Source organism: Odontesthes bonariensis, chromosome 17, assembly GCF_027942865.1.
Source record: "Odontesthes bonariensis isolate fOdoBon6 chromosome 17, fOdoBon6.hap1, whole genome shotgun sequence".
In the NCBI taxonomy this organism is placed as follows: Eukaryota; Metazoa; Chordata; class Actinopteri; order Atheriniformes; family Atherinopsidae; genus Odontesthes; species Odontesthes bonariensis.
The window spans coordinates 13,023,643-13,037,190 of NC_134522.1; the positions used below are offsets into that span (position 1 = coordinate 13,023,643).

At 41.6% G+C, this 13,548-nt stretch overlaps 1 protein-coding gene across 1 annotated transcript; it reads left to right on the forward strand.

The window, feature by feature from the left end:
* The first annotated feature begins 248 nt into the window (after nucleotides 1–248).
* Nucleotides 249–3,191, forward strand: sox11a (SRY-box transcription factor 11a). Its single transcript, XM_075448193.1, has one exon. The coding sequence runs from the start codon at nucleotides 389–391 to the stop codon at nucleotides 1,478–1,480; it is 1,092 nt and encodes a 363-aa protein (XP_075304308.1). The 5' UTR covers nucleotides 249–388; the 3' UTR covers nucleotides 1,481–3,191.
* The last annotated feature ends 10,357 nt before the right edge of the window (nucleotides 3,192–13,548 follow it).

Sequence of the window (13,548 nt, forward strand, 5' to 3'; positions counted from 1 at the left end):
GAGCGCATAGCACTAACTGTGTGTTTAATATGCTTGTCTCGCCCGGCGTGTTGCCCCAGACACTGTGTAGCACAAATCCCCACCTCCACTCCAATGAGAGCTCGGGAGGGAGGAATAAAAGGGTTAAGGGGAGTCTTGGATGGAGTCTGCTGGGCGGAGTGGAAGGGACGTGATTGGATGAGTGTCTGTGACGCAGGGGACATGAAAAAGCTGATAACTAGTTAAGAAGGCAGTTTGTAACTCTGGAAAAAGAGTGCAGAGCTTGAGACACATTAAGCAAAAGGACGTGGACGAACCGGCGCAGAAACAGAGAGCTGAGCCGTCTTGGCGGTGAGGAGCTGTTAGACACTGCAGCGTCCGGAAACAAAGTAACTTGAAACTGAGGACAATGGTGCAGCACACGGACAACAGCGAGACGGATGGGAGCATGTCCAGGGAGGCTACGGACTCGGAGGAGAGTGAATTTATGGCATGCAGCCCCGTGGCGATAAACCCGGACTGGTGCAAGACAGCCACCGGGCACATCAAGAGACCCATGAATGCATTTATGGTCTGGTCCAAGATCGAGAGGAGAAAGATCATGGAGCAGTCGCCGGACATGCACAATGCAGAGATTTCCAAGCGCCTGGGGAAGAGGTGGAAGATGCTGAAGGACAGCGAAAAGATCCCGTTCATCAGAGAAGCCGAGAGGCTGCGGCTAAAACACATGGCCGACTACCCCGACTACAAGTACAGACCCAAGAAAAAACCAAAGCTCGACAGTTCAAAATCATCAGCACCGTCTCCGGAGAAGTGCGGCAAAATTGCAAAGACTCCCAGCAAGAAGTGTTCCAAGATAAAGACCAAGAGCGGCTCCAAGTCCTCTCACGGCTACGGGGACGACTGTGTGTTTCCCAGCTTAAAAGTTACAAAGACTGTGAAAAGTGAGCTCACCGACGAGGACGACGACGACGAGTACGAGGAGGACTACCGGATGGGACTTAAAACGGGAGAGGAGGAGCGCCTGAGGCCGTATAATGTAGCCAAAGTTCCCGCGAGCCCAACTTTGAGCTCCTCGGCCGAGTCCGAGGGGACGAGCATGTACGAAGAAGTGCGGAGCAACAACAGACTGTTTTACAATATCAAAAACATTTCGAAGCAGAGCACATTGCACGCTGCTTCCGTCTCACCAGCATCCTCCAGGTCGGTCTCCACATCCTCCTCCTCGTCCAGCAGCAGCTCCTCCTCCGGCGAGGACGCGGACGATTTGCTGTTTGACTTTAGTTTAAATTTCGCTCCAAACGCCCCGGGCTCGGAGCTGGGCAACCCCAATTCAGGAAACCTCTCCCTGTCTCTTGTGGATAAGGACTTGGACTCTTTCAGTGAGGGCAGCCTGGGCTCTCACTTTGAATTCCCAGACTACTGCACGCCAGAACTCAGCGAGATGATTGCCGGGGACTGGCTGGAGGCGAACTTTTCCGACCTGGTCTTCACATACTGAGAAACAGTTCCTCTAGTAATAACAGAGAAGGGAGATATGAAATTATATGTGTCCCGGTCAAAATTGTCCCCGGTCCTGCCTCCTGTGGGTTTTCTGTAGGGTCCCGAAGAGGGAGGTGAAGGACCATGAGCCGAGGTGAGGTTTGAGGAAAGAGATGCTTATGAAGCTGGTAGCAGAAAAAAAAGAAAGAAAAAAAGGCAAAGTCTGCAGACTTCTTTTTTTTTTTTTTTTTTTTATCTGGCAGCATGACAGGGTTTTATGGATTTTTTCCCCGTAGGTCTGCATTTACTGTTCGGCTTAAACGGACCACAAAGGGAAAATTACGCGAACTTCTATGCATCTTATCCTCTTAAAAACAACAACAAAAAAAATAAATAAATAAACTGCAGGGAGCTGAACACGAACTGTGGACTGTCTCAAAGCAAATCTGTGAACTGACATTTGTTCAGGATGCTACTTTACAACGGTTTATGTAATTTTTAAATGCCGAAAAATGTTTGTTTGTTTCTTTTGTAACTGATTCCGTTTACCTCCTGGTTTGGAAAATTAAGCAGCCTAAACCTCTGCAGAGTACAAGTGCGGAGGAAACATTTTGATACATAACAGACCTCATCTTTTTAAAAGAAAAGTAAGATATTTTCAGGCATATTTTTGTACAGTTAAAAGGGAATGTTCTTACTGTGCTTTCAGTGAGTTTCAGGCACTTCTTCCCTTTATCATTTCTTTTTAGCATGCAAGGGAGTCCTGGTTTTAAGGATTAAGTTAAATTAAGACTTGCATCAAAAATGCCTTGTGATTTAAAACTAGGTTTTGTACAGTTGTAGAGCAGATTTGTTGAGTATTTGTAGACAATACAATGGCATCATGGGGAACACATACCTCAGAGCTGGAACTAGTTTCAAGATTGTATATGTACTGTAATATAGTAAAGTTAGGAGTTTATGTATATCATACTCGTGATATGTGGATGGGTCCCAATCGCAGGTGTGAAACTGGATTTTGGTATTTTTTATGGCACATACTGTTTTTTTCCCCCCTTCTCATTTTTTGTGCAATATATACTCTTAAAATACAGACCATCAACAATTGTAGCAAGTGATGGAAAAACAGACTCGTGCACTGTCGACATCATTTCATGTTATGATGCTGAAGCCTGTCCAGGCAGGGAAATAAACAAATCAGCTGGAACTGATACAAAACAATTTAATATGGCCTCATGGTGTAATGCATACCATTAAAACAGATCAGTATCACAATTTGAATGTTATTTGACACACAGGCTTGGATAGTGAGCATATCTGGCATCAAAAATCTCAAACTTGACTGGGAATTAGGCAAGAAAACGGAGAGTTCCACAAAAGGGCATAGTCTGATACAGTGGTGGTCTGGCATTAGTTTAACAAGCAAGCAAAAAAGTACATTCCATAGTCCTGTTTCATGAAATGAAACTTTATTTTGAAACTGAAGACTGCCTTCTTTTTTTAAGACATTAACCACAAACCTGTATTTTTTATTTCTTGCACTTAAAAAAGCAGATATTGTTTATTTTTATGTGGGTCTTACATATGAAGTCTGTTTGATAAAAGGTTTTGGAATATGACCTAATTATATGCCAAGACATTTTGTTGGAAGTTCTGGGCAGTAGTTACTTCACATTCCAAGTGTGAATCTGTCTTTGACTCATCTTTTAATAAATAAGTACCTACCACCATTGACTGTCCTTTCAGTTTGTGAATATATGTACACAAATGTGTTATTTCTTGCATTTGAAAAGGATGTGATGACAGAATGATGCCTATTTTGTATGTAGGCGGATACTCTTAATGGATGGGCTCAAACTACCATGTGAATTCACATTTAATAAAAAGGAAAAAAAAAAAAGGAAAATGCTTTTGATCTGCAGTGTTGAGGTGCTTTACTGTTCTCTCTTTTTAAAAAATGTTCCATCTCATTTATTTCCCCCCCCCCCCCTATGTCGAGCTTGCTTTCACAGCACTTCCCCAGAAACGGACACTGCTTCTTTAAGAAATTGAATTGCCCGCTTGCTGGCGCTCAGCACTGTGATTGGTAGGCTTGGTGGTCTCCTTGGAAACAGAGCTGGAAACAGGAGCCGCTCCTCTCAGCGTGTGGGAGCTCTCAGTCTGTCTGGCTTTCATTCAGAAAAATAGCACTCTGCCCAGCACAGAACAGCTTGAAGACTACATGAACAGGCGGCCAAAAAAATAACTAAATGTGACATATGCAATGCAGGGATAAACAATGGCCCTTGTCCTAAGCGTATAGGATTGAAATAAAACTAATCTTTTGCAGATAGATTATTTAAATGTGAAAGTAAGCAGTAAAAAAGCTACTGAGGTTTCATAATGCTTCATTTTCTCACTTGTTATCTTTTTAAGAGAAGATGCAAGATTATTGTGTTCCTTTCTTTTTAGAGGGTGCTTCAGGTCTGAGTGCGTTTATTGTGTAACTGGGGCACACAGGTAGCCTACTAGGTCACTATAAATAGTAAATTTAGCTCAAAATGATAATTCCATTGGTTCAAAGTTGCAGACTTTGTGGTTAGGTCTTTTTCCCTGACTACATAAAACCTGTGTACACCTGGGATTTCAGATAAACGACAAAAAATAACTGGTAGGACAAAAAAAAAAAAAAAACAGGACGCTGCACTATGGCAAGGACTGAGAACCTTTGGAATCTAAACAAAGCCACACAAGTGAATAGAATAAAGTGGAAATTAGAATGAGATTAGTTCCCAAAAATGGCCACAGATGTGTGTATCTGTGTATCACTAGAGCTGATTATGTTATTGTTCAAACTGAGGTACAGGGATGTTGTTCTGGTGTTTCTGCTAAATCTTAGTCACTGATATGCCTGTACTTTGTCAGAGAAACATTAGTGAAACAAATCTCAGCCTTATATGATGTCATACTGAATGCAATTAGTATAACAACCAATAATTTACAGGGATTACGTCTTCACAGTGTTGTGTGCCTGTGTGCCTCAGGAGGACAACAGATGCAGGCTCTGGCCTCCTCTGAGGCCTGTTTAGAGAGACCCACCTTTATCTTGCCACTGAGATATCTGTGCTCAGTACAGCAATAGAATCTAGTGATGAATATTTACCATGTGTGGCTGCCCAGGTAGTATCTCCCCCCATTAAGTCAGTTTGCAAATCTGTAATAAAACATTTATCTAGCTATTACTTTACCTGACCTATTGGTCAAAGTTGCTAATGGGTTCCAGGACTATTCCCAGTGGAATCTCAACATTGATTTTGTGCTCCTCTGAAATATTGGCTCAGGACTAATACCACTAGTACACGTTGAAATGAAATTAGTGACCCGTTAAAATTTCCTTCTATTTCCGCCTGAAATAAATAAATGGAAATGTTGAGCACTCAGAGGACTCTGAGTGAGATACTGTCTTTTCAAGGAATCCAGCTTTACTCCTCCGCCAGATGTTGAGTATTGCGGTGGCAAAAAGTAATTTTCAATCTTTTGAACATTAAATTATTCATATAAGGTGAGATGTTACAGTCAAATACTGTTTACCTATACAGACACCCCTGCTGCATGCTGCATAACCCCTCTGTGACTCGTTGCTATCTGAGTCCATTGATGTTAAATCCAGTAATAATAAGCCCTGTTATGATTTCTTCACATCTTTCTTTTTTTCTTCGCCCAGTGAGCTCGGATGCATTACATCACCGCTTAGCTTGTGCTGCTGCGCAGTAAGATTCCATGTTGTGTCATCCTTGATCCACATGTTTTCCTCTTCTCCCAGTGGGAGGCCGTCTAATATTGCTGTGGGAATACTCATATATGTGCTCTCCGTGCTGGAGGTTTAATCACAACAATAACAATGCCTCTTATCTAAATTTAAACCTGTTTACTGTTTGTTAATTGACGAGTGGGCAAGATTTAAGCAATTGGATCCAGATCCTCTGACTGTGATCAGGGCGGCGTCGAAACACCGGTTTTGGCCAAGCCAACCGTTCTCCTGCTCTGTTATACAAGCGTGTCATGCTGTTTCACACTGCCAGTGCTTTACAGATCCTGCAAGGTGTCTGACAGATTATTGAAATGACACACCAGCAGTTTTTCCCTTGTGTAACAGAGTCCTGCAACATGATCCAGACAGGTAAAAGAAAGCAACTTGGACTATAAATATGATTTATTATCTTATGAATCCAGATGAGAAAACCACATGTTTATCACCAGCATGCCTGTGTACCATGAAATCTTAGATTCAATGACCTTATAAGCATCCATTCCTAATGGTGTGCAGTTCCCTTGCTGATAGGGAGAATTTGTCTGTAAAATTGCCTGCCTGAGCAGCAGTCCGGTCCACATGTCCTCTGCTCCAGTCTTGGCCTGGGGCGACTCCTGCTGCTGTTGATGGCTATCCATTTGCTCTGCCCTCTCTGTGTATAGGAGAGAGGCAGAGAGGGAGCATCAGCCCCATCTGCTGCGCTGATATTTACTATCCCTTCACATTTGTGAGAAGGGGGGGTGTCAAAGGCCCCAATTCCCTCACGGTGTTTTAGCGCTCTGGCAGATAAGCAGATGCGAATGCACCGAATGAAAAGGAGTGAAGGAGAGAGGGAGAAATAAAAGGCAAATGGATATAGCGGAAAAAGAGTCAAACTCAGATTTTACCTGTTGTAACTCGGACACAAAAGAGGCAAAGTAATGGATGATGAGTGTGTGGCTGGACAAAAGTGACCCATACGGTCTGCTGCTGCCTAGTTTTCCATTTACAGATCCATTGCAGGTTTTCATTATTTAGCAAAGGCAACGGGACGCCGAAAAGAGTTTAGGGGAGCTGCTGCACTGAAAGAAGACACAGCAGGTTGTCGCGAGCAGTTTAAGCTGGCAGTACTATTGTCTCGTCGACACAAAAACAAACAGTTCAATCACTCTTCGCAGAATCTGTTCTGACACGTAGTCGGATCTCTTCGGGAGAAGGTCACTTTTTTTGTTGGGAGCTGCTGGAGGTCGCACATCACTCATGCGCATTATCTGGCAAGAGGGCAGGAACTCAGTTGCACACCTGCTTCTCTTTTCAAAGCCAACTCTGTGTATTATTTCAAATGAATTGGGCTTTCTGCGTGATGTTTTGCAGACTGGGGCTTCAGTGTGCGCTCTGACAGCATTCTATTGGCACCAATAGGGCCGTTTCCCTTTAGAAAATGCCACATTACCGGCCTCAGTGTAATTTAAACCAACTTGTCAGAACATCTAGCTCTGTTTAGAGAGCAATCACACAAGCTGGTTTGCCTGATTGCAGTCGGTTTAGGCTTTACATTACCTTGTTTTGAATCAACTGCTGGATATTTGACTTGGGAGCTTTACAGCAGCTGGAGGAGCCCCTTGTAGCCTACTATTTAGTAAGTAAAAGGCCAAGTATAGTCCAATGACATATTCAGTGTTTTAGAGGTAGAAATGAAATCACATGTTAATCCGGATTAGTTCATTTTATTTACTCAGATACTTTTGATGTAGTTTTCATTGCTTTTGATAATTTACAGTCCGTTTTAGTGAACATATTAGCAAGTTGTTTATTGGACAGTATTGTTTCTGTTCAATCAAATTAAGTGAATATTGGTGTGTTATCAGAGGTCAGTGCTCCCTATCGCATGTGTGTGTGTGTGTCTGCTGAGGAAGTCTCAGGAAAGCATTGCCCCCTCCCCTTTGGAGCTTAAGATTGTGTGTGTCTGGCTGTTTACAGTGTATAGATTTTTAGGTTGCTGCTGAACCAATGATACAGTAGCACAAGTACACTATGAAGAATTAGCTTGTACTGAGCATTCTGCCCACTGACAAATAGTATATTTGTATAATAGTATATGGTGGAAGTTATATAAATATATACAAGTTACTTGCTTTAGTGTTAGGTTTTGGCACATGGTGCTCTAGTTTTAACAATCTTGTTAAATGAAAGGTACTGTAGTCTTCTGGAACTACTTTAATGATACATACAACAGACATTCATGACCCCCTACTTCCCCACCCCAGGATTAAATCAGGCTGTTATCCACATTCTAAACTGAAGCTGAAGGATAGCTCATGCAATTTCCCCCCCTAAAGCTAGAGAAAAGCCAGCAGTTGGCTATTCATATGCAACTGAAATCTAATACTTTGCTGCTGTGCCCCCCAGCGGCCCCACCTTTCCTGACTCACCACTGAACCTCAACTCCTCCACCTCACTCTGACCATTATACACCTCAAGTTTCCTCCCTGTTATCCCCCCACCCCCTTGCCTCCATTTGCATGTTACCCAGGTTACACAGTTAGGGTGCCCCCTCACAACACAGGGTCTCATTTGATAGTCTTTGCTGCTTCAGTAAATAATTAGCACACTGAATTCTCTTGAGACCTATACAGGAAGCATGGCTTTCTTACCAGGAGGGCTAAGGTTCTAATGATTGCTATCATGCAAGGTTTTTGATAGCAGGCATCCTGCCTCCTCCTCAAAAGGAGAATGAATTCTAAATGGGAATGTTGAAGCTCAACAGAGTTCATTTGTATCTGATTAATTTTTTCAAGCTTTCGTTGGTTAAAAAATGCTCTGCATTATTTCAGTTTGTTAGGAAACTAATGAGAGGAATATTCCTGAGAACAGCTGGTTTTGGATATTTTGTAGAAGTAAATGATCATGATATCCAGCTAGTGTAATTGATTTGTTGATTTACACTTCCCTCACATAGACGATGAAAAATGTTGAAATACATTACAACAACATACTGTGATGTGTATGGTATATTCACTAGTTTGATAAAACATTTATTTCAAATCCTTAGTTGCAATTTTACCTCCACTCTTTTGAATAATTTTCTCTTTCTGGTAAAGTAATGCACATAATTGTCAGAAGGATGCTTGACCTCAGTGATTAGCAAAGGAGACACTCAGGCACAGTAATGTCCTCTTAGGATTGCTGCTATAAAATTACAACTCCAGCCAAAAAGTCCATTAACTGCATGTAGATTTTAATAGCTCTGTCCGACTATAGATGCAGGAACAACTTCAGATGTTATTGCAAGAGATTCAGAGACTAACTGACAATGTGCCAGGAAATGAGTGGGGCTTGAAAAACTACCCTCCCCCCACAATGGACCCCAAACCAAGTTTTTGAATAATTCAAACATATGTGTATAAACAAGTCACATGCTGAATCTATATTATGGAGAAATGGCTTTATACATGAAAGATACAGCACACCAGAAGCCACACACTGAAGAATGTTGGGGAACAAGCAGGGAAATCTGTGTTTCTGGAGGTTAAACACACAGTTGGCAGCTCTCCCCTCTCCTCCTAAAAAGATTCGTAGTTTGATTTTATTGGCTCTGCAGCACTCCCATCACAACACAGACTTTTTGGCTCAGAGCAGATGAACATGTGGGCTGGTCAGGACAACAAGCAAGACGGTGTGGAGGCAGATTTGATGTGCTGCGAACACAAATGCAGCACACGCAGCTTGTTTGGAACATTCTACATGCTTGTTGTTGCAGACGGTAGGGAGTACAAGTGTAGTGTCTGAGGAGATGTCACCTGTAGCCCCCCTATGCCTCACCACTGATACACACACACACACAACTTCTCCTCTGGTTTAGAGTTATTCATTTTATTGAGTACCTGAGCCACCAGCAGAGAAACGCTGTCACTGGGTCATTACAAATACCCACAAGCGGTTAAGAATGTCCTCTCAGATACAGGAGGGAGACGTGGGCCTGCATACTGCTGCTGACTGCTGCTATTTGACGCTGTCCTGGATGACCTACATTTCTCTCCTCCAGATATTTCTTATTGTCTCTCAAGAAATCGTAACACAAGAAAATAGTTGTTTGTTTAGTCAGACATAACATGACCAAAATACACAAACGGGCCTTTACAGTATCAAAGTACGGTCCTTTTAATCAACCCCTTTCTTTTCTTGTGTGTGTGTGTGGACATAAACAATCATGTACCCAATTTCATGGGATCAAGCAGTTGTTCACGGTACTTGATTTGTTGTACACGTGAACTTTGTGTACACAAGTGAACTTTTGGAATATTGTTCTCTAAGTGGACCATATAGCTCTTTTCGTGCATGAGATATGTAACATTAATGGCATCATCAATCTGTCAAAGCAAACAACATTCAATCATTCTGACATACTGCAAGTCACGTTTGATTTTATGATCCTTGTGGTTTCACTCAGACAAACCTATGACGGTGACCGGGGGAGCTCTGATGTGTGCGCAGTATTTGCCATTTGTGTGAGACTGGGCAATTCATCGAGTGAAGTATAACACCACAGTCCTTACAGAGTTTTCTTGCAAAAATATGTTATATTGTCATAGCATCCCCACATACCATCAGTGGCTTGGGTAATCTAAAAATTACACTCTTTTTTTATGTGTTTAAGCATCTCGAGTGTGAGACAGGATTCTTGTTGGCGTTTTAAAAGTTATTTTTGTCCACCTCCGCTGTCCCCTGTGTGTGTTCAGCGTAACTCTTCAGCAGTTTTTTTCTCATTCTCAATTAGCGGATTATTGTGGGAGAAACCAGAGCAACTGATCAGAGTTTGGTCAGCATTGTTATTTGTTATGTGGTCTGTCTGATTCATCTTAAAAAGAAATTAAGACTGAACACCACTGTTTGTGCCAGTTCATGGTGCCGAATGTTTTTCATGTGCACGACCACAACTAAGAATAAATGGGTTCTGAGGCCTTAACCTTTGGCATTAACTTGATTAGGTTTGGACACAAGCTGTTTGGTTTGGGTAAGGTAGCGTGACGGTTTGCCATAACTAATTGAGACCCGTTGCAACCTATTTGTACTTTTATCTTTCAAACCTTATGTGATCTGAGTATCGTATTATAATTTTCAAGACACACATCATTGATGAAAGGCAAACCCAGTCATTTTCAATAAAAGCTGAAGGTTTAACCCCTCGAATGATTATTTCTGTGTTATTTTTCTCGTTTATGTGCAGGCTGACAAAGAAAATGTTTTAAAGGTTTTCCATAAATCGCACAGGTTTTGAAATTAAGCCGCGGGACTGTGGGTTATAGCAGAACCTCTTACATCTACTCCATCATGAGAATGTTCTTTTTCCAGCCTTCTGGGATGGTGAGGCGAACTCCATCTGCAAACTATATAATAGATGGAGCAGGCATAAAAGTAACCTCCCACTGAAATACCAATGTGCTCCGAAACTTGTAATAGCTTTTTTAGTCCACAGCTATTACAAGTGGCTGTGGACAAACATAGCTCAATAAAGGCTTAAAATGGCTAAACTGAGTACAATTTCAAGGCTCCAAATTACTGGCAAGCCTACATTTTGCATGACATGAAACTGTCACTTGTAAGGAGGCAGGAGGATGGCTGTTGGTGTTAATCTGTGGACTATGCTCCATCTGATTATTCATTATCTAAAGCTTTCTCACTTTTCTACTTCGCTGTCAGTTGTAATTGGTGAGATTTTGTTCTTTTTTTTTAACAAAATATTTCAACCTTTATTGTAGTTATTGTAATTCTGGAGTGAGGCTGGGCTAGACATACATATCTGAAAGTTGTGTGTTTGAACAGAATATCAGTTCCACAAAGAAAATTGCAGAATTCAGGTGTGCTAAATCAGCCCGCTCTCGTGGTAGATCGTGAAATAAGATGGACAGAAATTGTGATTCTCTTTTTTTCTTGTCATGACATCCAGTGTAACATGCATGGCAAATGTTGAAAACAGAGCCAGCCTACATTTAATAATTTATTCCAGACTGTGGGTCAAAATATGACGTTTTTGCTTTGTTCACACCATATGCTGGCCTGCAACTCAACTTCTGTACATGCTGTGTCGGTATGTGACTCACCTCTGTGGCAGTAGAGTAATAGTCTATTTTTCACGGAGTGGTAAGATGAGGGACACAACTGTGATCAAAAGAGCCCTGCTCATTGATTTTCAAAACCACACATTATGCTGCAAATATATATCAAAGGGAAAAGCCTGCATGGCCTGTGTGATATGCTCAGCATGATTTAAACATACTAAGTCCATGTTTAAGCCTGAAGCTAACACATTTTAACACTGAATAACAAGGTGTTACTGCCGCCATGGAGTCACTGAGGCAAAATCTAAAATAAGAAAAAACTCAAAAAGGATATAAAGTGGAAAAAGAGAGTATTAGAAAAAAATGTGATACAGTTAGTCAATGAATAATTTAACTCCCTGTTACAGATTTCTTAATTATAAAGGGTAATCCAGTAATTAACCCGAGGACCAGTTGGCTGGTACAGTATATCACTGAAACACGCGGTATAATTCCTCTGCTAGTGTTACTGTGAGCTGCAAGTTCTCCACACATAACAACTCACTAATAATCCCATTAAGCCTTACTATAGAAATACTCTACTCATCTTTTAAGCGCCAGCCTCAACCGTGTAATTGCTGTGCATTTAAGGCAATTTGGTCAGTGGCGACAGAAACCTGCTTACTGCTGAAAAGTTAATGACACTGAAAGCCAATACTACACTCTGACCACTTAGCCCTACCATTTGACAGAATTTGTCATTGCACACTTCCTTGCTAAAAAAAACCGGATGGATTTGACATGTTTGCTCTAAACTCTTGAAATTTTTTTAAAAGTCAGTCATATATGTCAGGCTCCATGATTGGGAATTATTGCTCTACAACTCTTGAATTGGGATTACAGAGACTATGCGTTTGTGGAGTTAATTCCACTGAGGACCTGACAAGTAAAGGCAAGGAAGAAGTGTTCAAATTGGGTTTAAATGGAGATTCAAGGCATCCACTGATCAAATCGTCAGATTTTGTGTTTTTGTCCAATGCCAATCAGGAAGCTGGTTTGTTCCTGTCACTACAGGGTCCTCTAGCACATTGGAATTGCGTGACTGATATCTCATACGCAGGATTTCTCACTTCAGTGCACCCTAGACTCCAACTCTCCCACCCCTAACCCATGCGCATATACTCACCCTGCCCCCCTTCTTCCTTCTCTCTCCTGAAACTTACATGCTCAACCCCCACATCCAAACTAAACCACCTTTACGGCCATATTTCTGTAAATTCCACTGCCCTGATTTGCTTTGGCATTCCTGTCCTTATTCATCCACTGGGCCTGTGAGCTGGAATAATTAGGAGAACGCCATAAGGCCCCTGCCTCTTGACAAGTGATCAACAAACAATGATTTATGAGGCCATCTTGTATCAGGGGGATGACCATTGATTTAAACACACAAAGAAAATACAAACACACATGCACCAACAGACACAACTTCTCAAACGGATGACCATACTAATATATCAGACTCAATGTTTCTACATTTTAAGGATGTTCAGTTTTATGCTAAGCTGTTATATATACCCGTCATTCACTTTAATAAACACCAAAACTCACAAGCCCACAGGTTGATATAGATTTAATGAGTGACCTGACTGGCAACATTGTACACAGTTTAAAATTCCTTTGAGTGCTTGAATGAACCTTCTTTAAATCAATGTTGTAGCTATTTTACCTCATAGGTGCTGATGCCACATATTTTCTTGCTGTTGTTTTAAGTATTGATTGTCATGCGGGGCTGCGAGACACACAACAACAGTGCGATGTCTGTATCTCACTGTGTGGAATTAGGCCACTACATCACTTTGGCCTGACTGTTGCTTTGGCATGCCTAGGTGAGGTTTCTTGACAGACAGCATGCGTACTGTGTTTTATTACCCTGCCAGCTGCAGCCACATTAGACATTGCTCTTCCTTTGAAATCGTAGGCTCATATTTCTATGCGCACTGAGAAGCGGTGGCTTCAGATACTGATTAATGAGTAATGAAATGGCTTTTAGTTATTACAGGATGAAAATGTTAATATCAGAGATGCTGAGTGAGAAGAAGGGCGCCTTTATTATGTTACCAGTCTGTTCCATCATCCCATAGATCTGTCATATGTTCACAGCATCAGAGAGATTAAGAAGCCATATTACTGAAATGTTAGGTGATCCTGGTCCCATTAAAAGTGATGCAGGCTGTCATCATCACAGAAAACTCCCTCAAGCACTCAATAAATTCATTTTGA

Bases quoted from the DNA above. Each gene is read 5' to 3' on its own strand.
- sox11a (XM_075448193.1), top strand. From the start codon at position 389: ATGGTGCAGCACACGGACAACAGCGAGACGGATGGGAGCATGTCCAGG.